Raw genomic sequence first — 19,763 nt, forward strand, 5'->3', positions numbered from 1 at the left:
AGGGTAAGGAATTCACTGACTTAGAGTGTTAGTTTCGCTTTATTTTTTATTCCATTAAACCTCCCTTTCCCACAAAACTTAAGCCCACATTCAAAGAACAGAAAACATTTATTTAAAGTTTTTACATATACAAAATTAAAGTTTGGATATTTAATTCAAAGTTTAATATGAATATTGTCCTAGAAGGCAATTTATTTCCTTTAAAAAATAACATTAAAATACATACATATATATATACTATTCTGGAAGCAAATCATCTCCTAACTCTTCATCAGCAAAATCATCCTCGTCGATTCTCTTTTTAGCTGCAGTTTTTGGTCTTTCTACCTGAGGGCCAAGTGGATCCACATAGGAGGCATCTAGATTTCAAAATAGATTGTAACGTTAGAATAATATAGAAAACCGAACCAAATGTGAAACCAAATGCATCTCATAATCCAAACTCAACAACTCAGAGTGAACAGAAATGCTCTCCCAAGTCATTTATAAGTTTTGTCCGTATATATAAATTCTTAATGCCCAATTATACATTTTTGTCATCTCACCAATCTTCTCAGACCTGTTATGCCTGGAGCAAGTGGGCGGGGGTTGGGGGGAGTACCGGCACTTGCCTATTTCTTTGTTACTGCTACTTTCATAAGGTTCATTTGTCCCAGGTAAAGCTCTGAGTTTGGCACTTAGTCGTTCACCTTTACTACTGGCACTACAGTTCTGGCCACTATCTGAAAACACAAAAATAAAAATGCATTTGTTTAACACGTTGAGAAAGCATAACACTACATTATGAATCTTAAAGCACACTTATTTGCCAAGAAAGGGCAGGATGTTTCATCTGGAAGTCAACTTCCGAGGAATGTAAGCCTATGTTTTCTGAAATTTAAAATAAATCTTTTGTTGAGAATTACAGAGGAAATATGACTTAAGTATAGTCTTCATATGTATTTTTCAGTGGGTGCTTATTACATATATTTCAGTATGTATATTTCAAGTGAGTGGTTTCAATTCCATAGCTTCCCTTGTGAGAAGTTAAGAGACCACTTTGGAGAGTATAATGTAGCAAAGAACAAAGAACAACTGAAGGAAGAACACACAGAAAGTCCTAAGATGGCTATGAGCACTATCATCAGCCTCATATCAAGAATGGTGAGGCCCTAAAACCACAGTCAACGAAAAACAGCAGAAGAGGGCGGGCTTACCCTGGCAGGAGAGAACCTAGCTCACAGTCACTTTCTTCAAACATGTGAAGAATGTTAAGATGCAAGAGGATGACACCTGCCCCCTAAAGTAGGGCAAAATAAGGAAAAATCTTAAAAGGACCCTAGCATCCAACCATGCAATGACTGCTCTGGGAAATATGTGGCCTGTCTCACCGGAGATTTCCAGAGAGGGCTGAATGCTAATATTAACAAAAACATTAGTCTTACCTTTGAACTCAACGTTTTTATTATTGTATTTTCTAAAAGAACCACTCTTCTAGTTATACAGTTTCTATTTCTTCCACTTAAAATTCCTACAAAGTTTTTTTTTCCTATTATAGTAACTTCACTTTTTTTTTTTTTAAAGATTTATTTATTCATTTACACAAGAACCGGGGTACAGGCTAGATGCTCAGGAGGTGAGAGGATCCACCAGAGACAGAGCAGGGAACAGAACAGGCAGACTGACGAATTACATTGCTGAGGGGAGCAGCCGGCAAGACAGGAGAGGTCTGCAGCGCCATGTGGGACCCTCGCCTGGTCAGCCGGGATCGAACCGGCGCTGCAGAGGCTGCAGACAGCTTCACAGCGTGGTGCTCAACAGCCTGCGCCACCAGGGGAGGCCTGGGAACTTCACTTTTAATGAAAATAGTCCATCGTTGGGACTCCCTGGTGGCGCAGGCGGTTGAGCGCCACACTGGGAAGCTGCCCACAGCCTCTGCAGTGAGGGTTCGATCCCGGCTGGCTGGCAAGGGTCCCACATGGCGAAGCAGACCTCTCCTGTCTCTCCTGTTGCTCCCCTCAGCAGTGTATTTCTTCAGTCTGCCTGTTCTGTTCCCCGCTCTGTCTCTGGTGAATCTTCTCACCCTCCGCGCATCTGGCCTGTACCCCAGTTATTGTATAAAAATAAATAAATCTTAAAAAAAAAAAAACATAGTCCATCAATATACATGTATCATCTCTGAGTGTACTTTGAGTTTATTGATAACATCTCTGGGAATAAATTAAAGTAAGATGGTCTTTAAAATCCCCACATTTTAAGGATGGCAAACAACCAAAATTTTAAGTCCTTCCTATGTTATTAAATGTTATTTTCCCATTGTTGACATTACTGGAAAATAAAATGCCTTAATTTAACATACTTTATATGTCTACACATTTTGTATGTTTGTATTATTTTGCTCCTTATTCTTTTGCAATTAAGTCAATTTTCCTATCTACCTGTGTAAATGGATGAATGAGTAAAAATATAAAAGCTTAAAAGTAATTGCTCTAAACAATCTTTCTTTTGTTTTACTTTTCAAATAGATATGAGCTATTGAAAGGAATATGATAAAACCCTGGCATTGTCCTCAGGCATTCAAAGGTCTTCAGAAATTATAACATGTGATTCCCAACCTGAAGAATGACAGTTTTGTGGAAAGAGCAAACCTTAAAAAAAAAGAAAAGAAAGAAAACTGACCTCAGAAAAACTTCAATTATCCAATTGAAAAACCATGAATACAGTTTTTCAATATTTCCTGTTAGAAAAACCAGTGGAGTAGTAGTGCCACATTTGGGCAGTTCTAGATGGGTCAGTAAGTATTTGTAAGCTTGGATGAGTTTTACTCCTAATTCCTAAATAAGTTAGGATACTCATTTCACTACAGCAACAAACAATACCCACTATCTCCTAGAGGAAGTTAAATAGCAAGTTTGGGAAACAAAAATTTAGAGTTAAATATCTATATTACCAATCAATTAACATTCAACTTCCTAAATGATACTCTTATTTCTTAAGAGAAAAATACTAGACTCTTAGATTTAAAGAAAGAAACATTGAAAAATACTAGAAGTTATAGAAAAATACTAGACTCGTAGATTTAAAGAAACTTATTGAAACTTATTGAAATTTACCTATACCAGAAAAAAAGGATACCTATAAAATGGACAAGGTATACACAAAATGATTCCTAAAGTATACAATACAAATGGGGTCAATAAACCTATAGAAATTTTTAGCCTTACCTAACCTGAGAAACATATTATGTTAAAAAAGGAAAGCAAGTCATAATATTACATACTGAATAACCAGTTTTAGAAAGTTTAAAAACAAGCAAAATTAAGTATCTTATTTGTATATATGATAAAATGGTATATGAAAAAGCAAGAAACTGAAAATTATAAATTGGAAAATATATAAAACAGTACTTTCCTCTTGGCAAGGCATGAGATGGAACAAGCACATAGGCAGGCTAACCAGTAATGATTTCTTTGTAATGTTTTATGATGGTTTTGTTAAATTTATTAATAGACTTCATAACTTAAGGGTGCTATATAGATTCTTTTATAGGTATCAAATATTACATAATTTAAACATTCACATAATTCTTTCTCAATGTAAGCTTCAATATTACCTATTAAAACAGCCAAGATTTAAAAAAAATAGCAGGTTAGCAAGTGAAATGAACTTTCAAGCATCAGAAGACTTAAAATTTTGTGATCAAGATCATAAAATGGGAAGCTCGAGAAATTATTCCCTCACAAAGACATTGATTTAACAATATATGGCACCAAAGCCTGGTCCAGCACCCCAGGCAAGCTTAAAACCAAGACAACTGCATTCAAAAAGCCAAGAAAAGCTACTTGATTTCAACTGTGACAGTCCCCACCACAAGCTATTATAACGGGTGACTGGGAGAATAAGTTCAGCTTAGGTCCTCTCATGGGAGAAAAAGAAAGAATGGAACAGACACCTAATGTTTTGGTATTGTTAGGAACTTCTCACAAAGCTATTTTTTACCCCTTGACTGGGGTTTTGGTGAGAAGCCAGCAGGCTCTGGATATCTGAGAGCTGCTGAGAAGAGAGGGCTCCGTGGGTGGTTGCAGCACCAGAGTATGTCTCCACTGCAGACGAAAGTTGGCACAGCTTACTGTTATCAGGGGAGTGTCCAGCTCATGGCTACTACCTCAATAGGGAAAATGAAGAATGGACTGTACATCCAATATTCTGGCACTTGGGGGCTTGTCCCAGTGTCTGGTTTCTGTTGCATTTGACTTAGAGCACTAATAGGGAACTGGCATATCTTGGATGCTTGGGGCTTCAGAGAACAAAAGAGGGTTCCTGTAACTTGTTCCAGTAGCAGTGACCCTATGGGACTATCGACAGATAGCAAATCCTGAAAAAGAAACCAGCAAGCCTCTCTAATAGGGAAATTATATGTAGAAGGTGAGAGAAACAGCATCCCATGAAAACTGAGAAGTTCCTATAATTTTTAGCAGGATTAGTTAGTAAATGTCTTCCTGTACAAAGTGAATCCAAAATCCTAGGAGAAGGTGTCTGTTTTACAAAGGAACAAATCAAAATAAAAAGTAACAAGATATAATTAAATAGGGAAACATGGCCCAAATCAAAGAACAAAATAAATCTCCCAAAACTGATAGTAAAGAAATGGGAACCTATGGCTTACCCAACAAAGAATTCAAAGCAATTACCTTAAGTAAGCTCCACGAACTACAGAGTATACAGCTAGAGACAGTAAATGAAATCAGGAAGAAGTATGAACAAAATGAGACCATCAACCAAGAGACAAAAAATGAGAAAAAAAGAGAACCAAATAGAAATTCTGGAGCTGAAGAACACAATGTAATAGCCAGCTGAAATATTCAATATATTCAAAATATTCAAAATATTCAATAATATTGAATAACCAAAATATTCAAAATATTCAATAACATACGTGGGTTCAATAACAGATGGGTTAATAATAGGTTAATAATGGGTTAAAACCAAGACAACTGCATTCAAAAAGCCAAGAAAAGCTACTTGATTTCAACTGTGACAGTCCCCACCACAAGCTATTATAACGGGTGACTGGGAGAATAAGTTGGTTAATAATAAGTTGGTTAATAATAGGTTAATAATGGGTTAATAATACGTGGGTTCAATAATAGATGGGTTCAATAACATACGTGATCAATTAGAGGAAAGAATCTGTGAATTCATAAATAGGTCACTTAAGATTACTAAGTGGAACAAAAATAAAATAAAATGAAGAAAAGTGAATTATGAAACACCACACATAGGCTCTTTTGTGGTTACCTATGAATTTAAGTAATGCTTGTTCTATATTTTGAAGCATGCCATTGAAACTTTGATAGGGACTGCAAGGAATCTATATATTGCTTTGAGTAAGAGGGCTATTTCGACAGTGTTTATTTTTCCAATCCATGATTATGGAACATCTTTCCATTTCTTCTGACAATGTCTTACAGTTTTCATCATATAGCTCTTTCAGTTCCTTGGTAAGTTTATTCCAAGTTATTTAATTCATTCTGAAGTGATAATAAATGGGATTATTATCTTGATTTCTCTCTTCTAGTTAAATGTACATCAAAATGCACTAGATTTCTATATATTGTTTGTGTAGCCTGCTACTTTACTGATTGTTTCTAATAGTTTAGTGGAGTCTTAAGGACTTTTCTATTGACAGTGTTTATCTTTTCTAATTTGGATTCCTTTCATATCTTTCTCTTTCCTACTTGTTTTAGTTAGGATTTTCAAAATTATGTTGAATAGTAGTGGTGAATAATAGTAGTGAATATCCTTGTATTGTACTTGACCTTAGAGGAAAAGCTTTCCATTTTTCATCACTGAATATGATGCTAGCTGTAGATTTGCTATATATGCCCTTTATAATGTTGAGGTATGTTCTCTCTACCTCCACTTGAGAGTTCTTTTATAAATGGATGTTGAATCTTGTCAAAAGGTTTTTCTGCATCTACTGATATGATCATATGATCTTTATCTTTCCTTTTGTTGGTGTGGTGAATTACATTAATTGATTCTCAGATGTTGGAACATCCTTGTGTTTTTTTTGGAAAAATCACTCTTGATCATGTGTTGAGGATTTTTGTACCTATGGTCATCAGGGATATGACTTGCAGTTTTGTGGATTTGTGTGTGTGTGTGTGTGTGTGTCAAGTCCTTGTTTGTTTTTGGTGTCAGAATAATACTGGTCTCAAGATGTGTTTGGAAGCGTTCTCTTTTCAAATTTTTGGGAAGGGTTTGAGGACAGATATTCAGATTTCACCAAACCATCCAGTCTTGGGCTTTTTGTTTACTGGGAGACTTTTGATTATTGCTTCAATTTCCTTGCTTGTAATTGATCTTCACATGTTTTCTGTTTCTTCCTTACTCAATCTTGAAAGCTTGTATGATTCTAAGACTTTGTCTAATTCTAATTTATGGCATAGAGATGTTCACTAGTCTCTCATGATTCTCTATATGTAGACTGTCTGATATAAACTCTCTTTCCTTTCTGATTCTATTCATTAGAGTTTTCTCTTTTTTCCTTAGTGAGTCTAGCTAAAGGTTTGTCTATTTTGTTTATGTTTTCAAAGATAGGTGTAGTGGAGTGTTAAAGTGCCCTACTACTGTTGTGTTACTTTCAGTGTCTCTTTTTCCATTTAGTAGTGCTTCATATATTTTGATGTTCCTTCACTTGTGCATATATATATCAATGAATGTATGTCTTTGGACTGCTGGGGAGATATGCACACTCTTGGTAAGTAGACTTGTAAGCCATCAGAAGACCAAGGAACCAAGGCAGAGGAGGGCAGGTACCTCTCCCAGTGTCCTGACATCATTTCTGATAGGATGGTGTCTCAGACTTTTCTCCCTATGGAGACAGATTGCTCTCTTTTAAATGAAGCTGCTCAAAGCAGATTCAAGTGTGCTATGTCTATGGAAAAAGAGAGGACTCTAGGATCCTGTGAGTTCATCATATTGCCTCCTGTATTTCTAATTTACCTCTTGTCTGTGCTTCCCAGATAGCAGTTAACTAATATTTCATGAAGAAATTCACAACTGTGCTTCTCAGCAGATAACTATGAATCAGGTGGATTTCTTTTGATCTGAGTTGGGGATTGGGGCATGGCTCCAAGCTGGGAGTTTATACCAGTTCCTTGCATCTCATCCTTCCTGATCAGCAGCTACTCAAAATAAATTTTTCAAAGAGAAGAAGAAATCTCTTCTTTACATTATGTAGCCCAAGGGAGTTTACGCCCTGTCTCTGTTGCAGGTTTATGGAATTATAACTGCCATATAAAAAAATAGCACAAACTTAATGTGTATATTGATGAGCCCTATAAAATCACTATAATTACAAATCTATCACTTCTTTTGAAAGTCTTCCCATCTCCACACCACTCTATTTATTCACCTCAATCTAAAGGCAACCAGTGATCTGTTTTTCATCACTATATATTTAGTGTATGCTCTATTAAAAAAGCTGGTTTCTTTTATGCAGCAGAGATTTTGTCATATTGCTACACTGTCAATAGTTTTTTTCCATGTAATTGTTGGACAGTCACATAGATATACCACAATTTGTTTACCCATTTTCATGTTGATGACATTTGTGTTGTTTGCAGTTTGGGTTATTGCAAATAACCCAAATAGCTATTAGGAATATTTGTGTACAACTTTTGGTGTGGACATATGCTTTTACTTCTCTTAAATAAATTCCTAGGAGAGGAATGTTTTGGTTGTATTGTTAAGTATATGGAAGTGTTTAACTATTTAGGAAACTGTCAAATTACTTTCTAAAATGGTTGTGCCATTTTACATTTCCACCAGTAGTGAATGAGAGTTATGACACACACTAGTCATATTTAGTGTGTCATTCTTTTGAATTTTAGTTATATTATTGGATATTTAGTGGCTTTATGAATATTCTGTGGTTTCAATTAAAATTTTAATTTGTATTTCCCCAATAACTAATGATTGCGAATCTTTTCATGTGTTTACTTTCCATTTGTATATTTTTTTTAAAAATAGTGGATGACAATAGTTTATTAAAAATATTAATATGGTGTATTATTTCAAGAAAATTGAGGATCTTTCCTAAATCCTTATGAATAACAACAAAATATATATAATATCTACAACAGCATAGAGGACTAATGTATGTTTCTGTGTTGTGGGGGATATGGCAGGGAGATATGACTCATATATTTTAATGATTTCTTTCCTCCCCCAGGTTTATTAAGATGTAACTGCCATACAATATTGCACAAGTTTAAGGCATACAATATAAAAACTTGCATATGTAACTTTCAATTTATCTTTTTTTCATTTATGGATCATGCTTTTATATCATATCTAAGAAATCAAGGTCACGAAGATTTTCTCTTGTGCTTTCTTCTGTAAGTTTATAGTTTTCAGTTTTACATCTAGATCTATGGCCCATTATGAGTTAATTGTATATGATACAAGGTATGGATCAGTGTTTAACTATTTTGCACAGGCTGTCCAGTTGTTGCAACAGTGCTTGTGAAAAGACTAACATAAAATTGCTTTTTACACTTTTGTCAGAGGTTAATTGATCATGTATGCCAGGGTCTATTTCTACATACTGTATTTTGTTCAACTGCTATGTATCTATCAAAAGGGAATCTTCTGATGTCTATCATTTCTAGAGTCACACATAACCTTTGTTTTTCCCTTTTATTCCACTTTTGACCTCTACAAGTTTGGAAGCTATACATCTATTTCAATGATTTTTATATTTACTAAATATTTTAGATATTCAAACATGTATATTTAACTTAAATATAAATTTTAAGTCTAAAATAAAGCTAAGTTTTTTTTTTTTTGTAGTTTGTTCATTTATTTACTTATTTCTTACATAGTTGTTAATTTTTGGATAATATTTGATTTCTCCCCTCACGTGTAGTCCCGGTAGTTCTCCTATCACCATAGCAGCTGTGATCAATCTCCACAGTCCCTTGTGTGCTTCTTCGCTCCTATTTTGGTCCCTCTCACTCCCTCCCTTCCCTGCTGTATGCCTCAGGATCTATGGTCAGCTTGCAAGTTCTGTCTTTTTTCTTGACCCTTTGTTTGGTTTCTCTGGATTCCACACATAAGTGAAACCATCTGGTATTTCTCCTTCTCCTTTTGTAAAGCCAGGTTCTTTGGATTCTTTAATTTTTCTCATGATTTCCTCACATTCTTGCTTGAAATGTCAGTATAGCTCAGGAATTTAGTTTTATTTTTAAAGAAATTCTGCATCTTAGAGTACTGGCATTTTAAATACTCAACACATGCTTAGTTTAATAGCCTATTTACCATCATGTTTGCTCACTTTCTTTGTTTTTGAACCTTGACATCTTCCCTCAATCTAAATCTTTTATAACTTTAAAGAAAATCTGTTGCTTAAAAATGCCTTAACATGACTTGATACTTCCCTCATTCTTGAAATATAGGCTCGGTGGTCTATATGTTGATACTTTCTCTGCACTTTTGAAGACATTCTATTATCTCTGGTTTCCATTTTAGACTTTGAATAGCCAACATGCACTTTTCTTTCCTTCATATATTATAATTTGATTATGCTATCTGTGTTACTTTTTTTCCATTAATCCCATTTGAGATTTATTTAGCTTTACAAATCTGACGATCACATTAATTCTTAAAAATTCTCAGCTATTATTCAATTATATGTACATTTGCTACATGTCTCTTAATTTCTCCTATCACTGTGACACTCTGTTTTGCCTGCATTCTGGATAATTTCTTCAGCTCTATCTACCAGGTCATGAACTTGATGTAATGTGATTCATGTGATGCAACCTTCAAGGGTCAGCAAACTTTTCATGTAAAGGGCCAGGTAGTAAATACTTTAGGCTCTGCATGCCATATGGTTGCTGTTGCAGCATGAAAGCAGACATAGACTATAAATGATCGAGCACGGTTGTGCTGCAATAGAACTTTACTAACAAAAACAGATGGTGGCTCCTGCCAGATTTGGTCTGCAGGCTGCAGTTTTCCAACCCCTGTTTTAAACCATTTATTGAGCTTTAATTTCAATTTTATTTTTCATTCATTTAATTTCAATTCTATTTTTGAGAGATCTATTTGGAGCTTTTTGAAAATCTGCCTACTAATTTTTATGTTTTTTTATTCCTTTGTCATGCTTTAAATATCCAAATACTCCCCATGATCTGAATTCAATCCCTTAGTTTGTATAGTGAATTTGGACAGTGAGGGATTTTGTGTTATCTGATTTCTAAATTTTAGATAGCAAGTTTTAGAGTTCAGATAGTGGAGAATAGATAATCACCCTATACATTTTTTTTTTAAATCTATTCAGTTACATAATTCAGATAAGAGGTATCTATACTCTTACTTTCAAATATATTCTTTACATGATAACTACAATACCTGTAGTCTTAAAGGTAGATTCTGTAGTTTCTATATTGCTCACTCATAGTGGCTTATTTTCTCATGTGCACAGAAATTATTTTAAATGGTAGGTTCTAGTTCTTGGGAACTTTATGTGAAGGAATTATTTGAGGCTTATTTAATGTATATCCCTCCAGGGATGGTTTAAATTTTTCTTCTGGGCACCTGGGAGCACCACCAACTCAATTCCATTTTATGCCAAGTTTTAGCCTGGAATTCTTCAGGCCACACAAGCAATATGTATTCTAGCTCTCCAACTATGTGAGTGAGGACTTAAGATAGGAATTTTCCAGGGAGTTTTTCTTGTTTTCACATTCCAAAAGTGTGAAGGGGGAAACATCCTTTGTAGGGTAGATTCTTTTCCAGTTGTCCAACTGAGGTTATTGTCTTTTAGGGGTTCTGGCTTTATGAAAGATCTATGTTCTTACATCTGACCTTCTGGGACCTCAGGCTTTATCACTTGTTTCCCATGAGTGGCCTGTAAGCCCAAGATCTAGGCTAATGTGGATAAACTAGGCAAATGCACTTTAACCAGTTCCTGCACCTGCTTACAGATTTGGATTAAAATTTTCTACTGTTTTGGTCTCCCAAACTTTTCCTTCTTTCCTGCCAACTCGGCCATGCATTTAAGGGTATTGGTTCCCTGCCCTGCCCCCCCCCGCCCCCTTCTTCTCCCCCCCACCCCTCTCTCTCCTGTTTTTTCTTTTTTTTGGTTTTTTTTAAAGATTTATTTTATTTATACAAGAACTGGGGCACAGGCCAAATGTACGGGAGGGTGAGAGGATTCACCAGAGACAGAGCAGGGAACAGAACAGGCAGACTGATGAAATACACTGCTGAGGGGAGCAGCGGGCAAGACAGGAGAGGTCTGCCGTGCCATGTGGGTTGCTCTGAGGCCGGTAGGGATCGAACTGGCACTGCAGAGGCTGCAGCAGCTTCACAGCACTGCGCTCAACAGCCTGTGCCACCAGGAAGGCCCCTCCCGTTTTGTCTTTTTAATGTTCAGTCTACCATTTTTAGGGGTACTCTACCTGGAGCAGTTTTCCAACCCCTAGAGGAATTTCCCTGAATATTTAATCCATCTTACTATCAGAAATAAAGTCTGTAATAATATCATCGTCAGCAGAAACACACAAAATGGTCACGGAAAAAGGTAAGTCTAATCTCTTTGTTTTTCAGATGAGAAAACTGCCCAGGGAGGTGAAGTCCTTGTTCAAGAGTTCACAGTTACTGAACAGACCAACACCAAACTCCAGGTTTCCTCACTGCCTCCCTGGGCCTAGCCCATTTTACAATAATGCCTCTTTGGCAAAGAATGTGTATAAAGTGTAACACTTTTCATATAGAGATGAAAAGTGAATGTGAATAAGCATGGCCTTACTAATATATGTACAGTCATACTATAGGTGATTCCAAACTCAGTGGCTTGGCTGATTCTATGAAATGTGGCTGTCTTACTGATGATACAAATTCAGACAAAGTAAATGCACAATGTTTCTTCATAGCACTGTGTTTTAGACCCTTCTCCTATCCCAGGAAAGGCCTGGACACTCTTCCGAACTTATAAAATAAGTCTACAATCTTAAGACTTGGGAAAAATCTCGTAACACTTCTGCTAGAGGGAAGATTACATCCTGCCTTGACTGATGTTTTCACAAGGCAACTCATACTAAGTATGTGACCTATTTGTGACATTTTAGAATGCTACAGTTTTAAATTATGAGTTTTTTTTCTGTGAAAAAGTGAGTTTTATAACACAGGCTCTATTCATGGAACAAATTAAGAGGCTGGCTACATAAACTTTCACCACATGTTCTCTTCAAATAAAAATGAATTCAATTTCCAAGGGAAGATAGTTTTTGCTTATTTAGAAAGAACATGGTTATGAACATGAATATTTACCAGTTGCAGATAAACTGAAGGCAGAAAAAAATAACTGTAAAGACAAGAGGAAAAGCAACAAAACTTCATTTTTAAAAAAATTCTTAAAACATAACTACATTATGGCAAGGATTTTAACAGATATAAGTTGAATGATTTCACCAAACTGAGTATATACTACATTTACACAAGTAAAGAAAATAAGAAAAATATATAAATTTTCCACATATGGCAGAGGCAAAAGAAAACATGGCCACCTCCAGGCCTTTTAGTCTATGGCTGACTTTTACCTTAATCATTTACTGTAAATAATAGCTATGATGCCACATGCACAAAACATTTTTAAAATTCAATAAAAATATCTGATCTTTCTATTTTACTTATTTCAACACACTTTAAAGTAAACATTATTTTGTTTATAAAAAAAGTTAAAAGGAAACTATCGTATAGTGACTATTGCTCACTGCACTCTAACTGCAAATAGATTGTTTCTCAGGAGTTATATCATCTCTGGAAGCATGTTAAATGATGCAAGCTTTTGACGCTTCCAATGGCAACAAAACCCTCCTCAGAGATCTGGCAAGAAAGCATGGTGATGTTTCTCACCACTGGGAGGGAGAAAGAGGCTGTGATAACTGCTACAGTGTGATGCGATGACAGAGAACACAATTTAACTTGGCATCATTTCCAGTGAACATTTAGTTTATTCTCAGCGTATTCTATACTAAACAATCTGATCAATACATATATATGCAGTTCCCCCCCCTTTTTTCTAATGTCTGTATATCTTTCTCTGAATCTATGGTACAGATATTTTGAAGAATATCACGAATATATATTGATGAATATTACCTAATATCTACAACATAGTATTCCTCTTAAAGCTCCCACTACCAACATTTATTTATAAAGAATGCCAATCTCATCTCATCTCTGTTATCCTATGATGTTAATTTTTTAAAAAGCATTTTATTTGATAGGCTAATTGGCATTTATTGATCAGTGAGGTTGTCATATTTATCATTATACACAACAGAACAGTTTATCTCCCTTCATTTCACACTCCTCAAATTATTGGAATCTGGTATTTACTCCAAGAGTATCTCCAGACCACTTTCTTTAGGGCTTATTCTGAGAATTTCAGTTTATTCTTCCATTGTTACAGCTGTGTTTCTTGGTTTATCTTCACCCCTTACTTGCTACTCAGACCCCTTACTTGCTACTCAAGATCTAGCTGTATCACTACCCAACAAAACAGCTAAATATGTAAAAATTGTGCCAATGTGCCAATAGCCTGGACCTGCAAAGGGGGGAGCCAGCTGGTAATCCCACCCACTGGCACCCCAGCAACTCCAATCGGACCTGCCATCTCACCACTAACAAGGACCCACACCAAGGGAGCCTGTAGGAGACCCAGTTTACAGGTCTAGCCACTCATAAGCCCTGCCACCCTGCCACATATCAGAATCTGCTCTGGGGAAGGCTCCAGCTATTATACGCACAACATGGGTGTGAGCCCCAGCTATTGCAGAGAGAAGCTGAAAGCAAACAATGGGGAGAAAGAAACTACAATGGTCAAGCAGGTCATCAAGGGAACAATATACCACAGAAAGAAAACCAATCTTCAGAGCCAACAACACAGACTTGGAAGAGCTTTGCTTCCTATCACGTAAAAATTAAAAATTACAAAAATTAAGAAAATCAAAGAATTAGAACGATACAAAGAAAACTCAGAAAAACAGATCAGAGATATAGTAGAAAACACAAAAAAGCGTACTTTGAAAAACACAATCAACTAACAAAGATTGAGAATGAAGCATTAAACAAGAAAATAACTGAACTTCAGGATGTAAAAATCAATGGGAGTGGGCCTCCCCGGTGGCGCAGCGGTTGAGCGCTGGGTTGCAAAGCTGCCTGCAGCCTCTGCAGTGCCGGTTCGATCCCCGGCTGCTCCCCGGCCACCGGAGGAGGATCCCACATGGCGCGCAGACCTCTCCTGCCGCCCGCTGCTCCCCTCAGCAGTGTACTTCGGTCCTTCTGCCTGCTCTGCTCCCCGCTCTGGCTCTGGTGAATTCTCTCACCCTCCCACGCTTCTGACTGTACCCAGTGCTTGTATAAACAAAACAAACAAACAAATTAAATAAATAAAACATGTCTCTAAAAAAAAAAAAAAAAAGAAAGAAAGAAAGAGCCAAACTCTTTCCTACTTTAAAAAAAAAAAAAATCAATGGGAGTAAGTAAAAATTCTGGAGAAAGCCATGGAAATAGAATACACCAAATGGAAGAAAGAAATAGTAATCTTAAAGATGCAGATATGAAAGAACCAAGGTAGAAAAAGAGATCTGGAAAAAAAAAAAGAAGAAACTTCCAGAATTATCTGATACCATGAGGAAAGAAATATAACCACCACAAGAATTCCAGAAGGAGAGAGACAAGGTGTTATAGGGCAGCCCCGATATTGAACGGGTTGCCTGGCTGTGGGTCCTCACCCACGCGCTTAAAAGGGGCTTATTAATACTCCACTACAGGCACACACAAAAGGTTAATAAAAGGTTTATTTGCAAGGGAAAAGGAAATAAGGAAAATGTACAACTCAGGGAGAAAATAGGGAAATAAAGTCTTTAATGTGTTCTACTCGATCTGCAGACCTGGAAACCCAAAGGCACTCTCAGAGCTGGCGCAAGGGCTGCGGCTGCGAGCTGGCTGAGAGCCAAAATGGGGGGACTCTCCAAAGCCCACGTGTCTGGCTTTATACCACACCTGGCTGCTTAACCCCACCCTCAGGTCCCAGCCACCTTCCCTTTGGTGGTGATGGGATTTGGAGTTCCCAGTGTCTTTGGCTTTGGCCTGGAGTGGGGGTGGAGTCCACAAAGCCTGTATGGAATTAGCTTTAGGACATCCTTTTCCCCCTAACAAAGGGAGCTGAAAAACTATTCAAGCAAAGAGGAAAGAGAAACAAGATGGGGGCAGAGTAAAGAGGTAAGGCTGACCTCTTCCTCCAGACAGGAACAACAAAACTAATTCAAAATAAACATAAACCCCCCTAAGGGAAAAACTGACGATCAACATACACTACAGGAGCATCAGCCTGACTGAAAGGGATAGGAAAAACCTTGAAGGAACGCTGGCAGAGTAGGGACCAGGAGCTGCAGCAGCTGTGTCCACCACTGCACCCATAGCACTCACAGCTGCACCCCTCCCCCCAACCACAGCCTAACTCATGCCTGGGGCTGTTGAGGTTGCTGCCGCCATCAAACCAAGCTAGGGAACCAAGCACTTCCTGAAGCCCATGTGTGTCCGTACTGTGATTATAGCTACTGCGGCTATTTTTTTTTCACCCTGCGCTCATCGCCACTGCCACTGCTGCTGAACTTGGGTTCAGACCTGGTTGCTCTTGGCTGCACTGGAAATCAGAGACTTCTAGACACCCCACATGCGAAACTATGACCCCAATGCCAGCAGCAGGCACACCAGGAGAGGAGAGAATCTTAATTACAGACTGCTCTAAAGTTTTTGCTTGCTTATTTTTCTCTTTATCTCTCATCTGAGACATAGCCAGGAGGGACCTGAGCAGCTTGCCTTGGGGATGTGTGCTTTTCAGTCTCCCAGCTAGTCATGACTCCTGGGAAAAGATGGGGCCTGGGGCATAAATTTTCTCTCTCTTTCTCTCTCTCTTTTTTTTTTTTTTTTTTAATAAATTTTATTGTTATATTCCCCATACAATTGCAGCCCCCCATTCTGACCCCAATCCCTCCCCTCCCACCCCCGCCCCCCTAAAAGTGTCTCTGGTTCATAGTTTTTTGTTGATTTTGATTTTCACTTTCTTATAGTTATTCATTTTCCTGGTCCCTTATTTAAGTTTTCTAGATTCCTGCTATGAGTGAGACCATCCGGTATTTTTCTTTTTCTTTTTGGCTTATTTCGCTGAGCATGATCCCTTCCAGCGCCATCCATGTTGCTGCAAATTGCATGTGTTTATCTTTTTTGAATGCTGAGTAATATTCCATGGTATATATGTACCACATCTTCTTGATCCAGTCATCTATTTTTGGGCATTTGGGTTGTTTCCAAAGCTTAGCTATTGTAAACAGTGCTGCTATAAACATAGGGGTGCAGGTGTTCTTTGGAATTGATGTTTCTGTGTCCTTTGGGTAAATACCTAGGAGTGGAATTGCTGGATCATATGGAAGCTCTATGTTTAGTAGGTCCAGAAATCTCCACACAGCTCTCCACAGTGGTTGGACCAGTTTGCACTCCCACCAACAGTGCAGAAGAGTTCCTTTTTCTCCACACCCTCGCCAGCATTTGTTGTTGCTAGTTTTTTTAATATGTGCCATTCTCACTGGTGTAAGATGGTATCTCATGGTAGTTTTGATTTGCATTTCCCTGATGGCAAGTGATGTTGAACATTTTTTCATATGCCTGTTGGCCATTTGCATTTCCTCTTCAGAGAAGTTTCTTTTTAGCTCTTCTGCCCATTTTTTGACTGGATTATTTTCTTTGTTGTTGCTGAGTCTCATCAGCTCTTTGCAGATTTTTGTGATCAGTCCTTTATCATTAGTGTTGGGTGCAAAAATGTTCTCCCAGTTGGTGGGGTTTCTCTTTGTTTTTGTTATTGTCTCTTTTGCTGTGCAGAAGCTCTTTAATTTGATGTAGTCCCAGCTGTTTATCTTTGCCTTCACTATCACTGCTTTGGGTGATGTGTCTGTAAAGATGTCTTTGATGTGCAAATCACGTAGTGTTTTGCCTATATTTCCTTCTATATATTTTATGGTTTCAGGTCTTATGTCTAGTTCTTTAATCCATTTTGAGTTGATTTTTGTGTATGGTGTGAGGTGGTGGTCAAGCTTCATTCTTTTGCATGTAGCGACCCAGTTTTCCCAGCACCATTTATTGAACAAACTTTCTTTGCTCCAATGCATATTCTTTGCTCCTTTGTCAAAGATTAGTTGACCATAAATCTGTGGGTTTATTTCTGGATTTTCTATTCGATTCCATTGGTCTGTATGTCTGTTCTTGTTCCAATACCATGCAGTTTTGATGATTATGGCTTTGTAGTATAGTTTGAAGTCTGGGAGTCTGATGCCTCCATTCCCTTCTTTTTTTTTCAGGAGAGCTTTGGCTATTCGGGGTTTTTGGTGATTCCATATGAATTTCATCAATAATTGTTCTATTTCTTTGAAGAATGACATTGAAATTTTGATTGGAATAGCATTGAATCTGTATATTGCTTTTGGTAGGATGGCCATTTTAATAATGTTTATCCTTCCAATCCATGAGCAGGGGATGTCTCTCCATTTCTTTGTGTCTTCTTCTATTTCTTTTAACAGTGTTTTATAGTTTTGTTTGTATAGGTCCTTTACCTCTTTTGTTAGATTTATTCCCAAATATTTGATTTTTTTTGTTTCAATAACAAAAGGGATGGTCTTTTTGATTTCTTCTTCTTCAGATTTATTGTTTGTGTATAGGAAGGCTACTGACTTTTGCGTGTTGATTTTGTATCCTGCCACTTTACTGAACTGATTGATGAGTTGAATTAGCTTTTCTGTGGAGTTTTTGGGGTTCTCTATGTATAATATCATATCGTCTGCAAATAGTGATAGTTTGACTTCTTCTTTTCCTATTTGGATTCCTTGGATGTCTTTCTCTTGTCTTATTGCCCTGGCTAGGACTTCCAGTATTATATTGAAAAGCAATGGTGAGAGTGGACATCCTTGTCTTGTTCCAGATCTTAATGGAATTGCTTTCAGCTTTTCACCATTGAGAATGATACTGGCTGTTGGCTTGTCATAGATGGCCTTTATGATGTTGAGGTATGTTCCTTGTATCCCAAGAATTTCAAGGGCTTTTATCATGAATGGGTGTTGCACTTTGTCGAAAGCTTTCTCAGCATCTATTGATATTATCATATGGTTTTTATATTTCTTTTTGTTGATGTGTTGGATAACGTTGATTGATTTTCGGATGTTAAACCATCCTTGTGCCCCTGGAATGAATCCAACTTGGTCGTGGTGAATTATCTTATGGATACATTGTTGGATTCTGATAGCTAAAATTTTATTGAGGATTTTTGCATCAGTGTTCATTAGGGAGATTGGCCTGTAGTTTTCCTTTTTTGTGTTGTCCTTGTTCAGTTTTGGTATTAGTATAATGTTGGCTTCATAAAACGTGTTTGGTATTGTCCCTTCCTTCTCAATTTTTTGGAAGAGTTTGTGAAGGATAGGCACTAATTCGTCTCTGAATGTTTGGTAGAATTCATTTATAAATCCATCATGTCCTGGGCTTTTGTTTTTGGGGAGGTTTTTTATTACCATTTCAATTTCGCTAATTGTAATTGGTCTGTTTAGGTGTTCTATTTCTTCTTTATCTAGCTTTGGGTGATTGTAGAGTTGTAGGAATTTGTCCATCTCCTCTAGATTGTTAAACTTGTTTCCATATAACTGTTCATAGTAGTTACTGATTATTCTTTTGATTTCTGCTGTGTCCGTTGTGATTTCTCCTCTTTCATTGATGATCCTGTTTATTTGTGCTTTCTCCCTTTTTTCCTTTGTGAGCCTGGCTAGGGGTTTGTCTATTTTATTTATTTTTTCAAAGAACCAGCTCTTGGTTTCATTGATCTTTTGGATTGTTTTTTTAGTTTCAATTTCATTTATTTCTGCTTTCGTTTTTATTATTTCTTTTCTTCTACTGGTTTTGGGGTTTTTTTGTTGTTCTTTTTCTAGATCTTTGAGCTTCGAGATGAGGTTGTTTCTTTGCGTTCTTTCTTGTTTCTTGATGTGAGCTTCTATTGCTATATATTTTCCTCTTATTACTGCTTTTGCTGCATCCCATACAATTAGGATATTAGTGTCCTCCTTGTCGTTCAATTCAAAAAATTTTTTAATTTCTTCTTTGATCTCCTCATTAGTCCAATGGTCTTCTAGTAGTGTGGTTTTTAATCTCCATGAGGTAGGAAAGTTCCTTGCCTTCTTTTTATGGTTTATTTCTAGTTTGATGCCTTCATGGTCAGAAAAGATGGTTGATATGATTTCAATCTTGGTGTATCTGTTGATGTTTGTCTTGTGTCCCAGTATGTGATCGATCCTGGAGAATGATCCGTGTGCGCTTGAGAAAAATGTGTACTCCGTTTTTTTGGGGTTTAGTGTTCTATAGATGTCTGTTAAGCCTAATTGCTCTAGGTCCTTATTTAGAGCTTTGGTTTCTTTACTTATTTTTTGTCTTGTTGATCTATCCATTGTTGATAGTGGTGTGTTGAAGTCTCCCACTACGTATGTGTTTTCTCTGATGTCTGTTTTCAGAGAGGACAACAGTTGTCTGATATATTTTGGTGCTCCTTCGTTTGGTGAGTATATGTTAATGAGTGTTATTTCTTCTTGAAGTATTGTCCCCTTGATCATAATGTAGTGACCATTGGGGTCTCTTTTTATCTTTTTGAGTTTGAAATCTGTTTTATCTGATAT

At 37.0% G+C, this 19,763-nt stretch overlaps 1 protein-coding gene across 3 annotated transcripts in view; it reads right to left on the reverse strand.

Annotated features, from left to right (window-relative positions):
- Window positions 1-19,763, reverse strand: part of IFT88 (intraflagellar transport 88) — a 156,565-nt gene continuing 136,802 nt past the window's right edge. For 2 of the 3 annotated variants that reach the window (XM_037527361.2, XM_054701801.1), the window contains 2 exons: window positions 612-722; window positions 1-359 (listed from right to left, as the gene is read on the reverse strand). In XM_037527361.2, coding sequence (XP_037383258.1) covers window positions 238-359; window positions 612-722 — 233 coding nt within the window. In that variant the 3' untranslated portion in view covers window positions 1-237. The remainder of the gene's footprint in view (window positions 360-611; window positions 723-19,763) is intronic. The other variant, XM_037527358.2, reaches the window with a different exon arrangement.

Source organism: Talpa occidentalis, unplaced genomic scaffold (assembly GCF_014898055.3).
Source record: "Talpa occidentalis isolate TD23 unplaced genomic scaffold, MPIMG_talOcc4v2.1 talOcc4.5, whole genome shotgun sequence".
In the NCBI taxonomy this organism is placed as follows: Eukaryota; Metazoa; Chordata; class Mammalia; order Eulipotyphla; family Talpidae; genus Talpa; species Talpa occidentalis.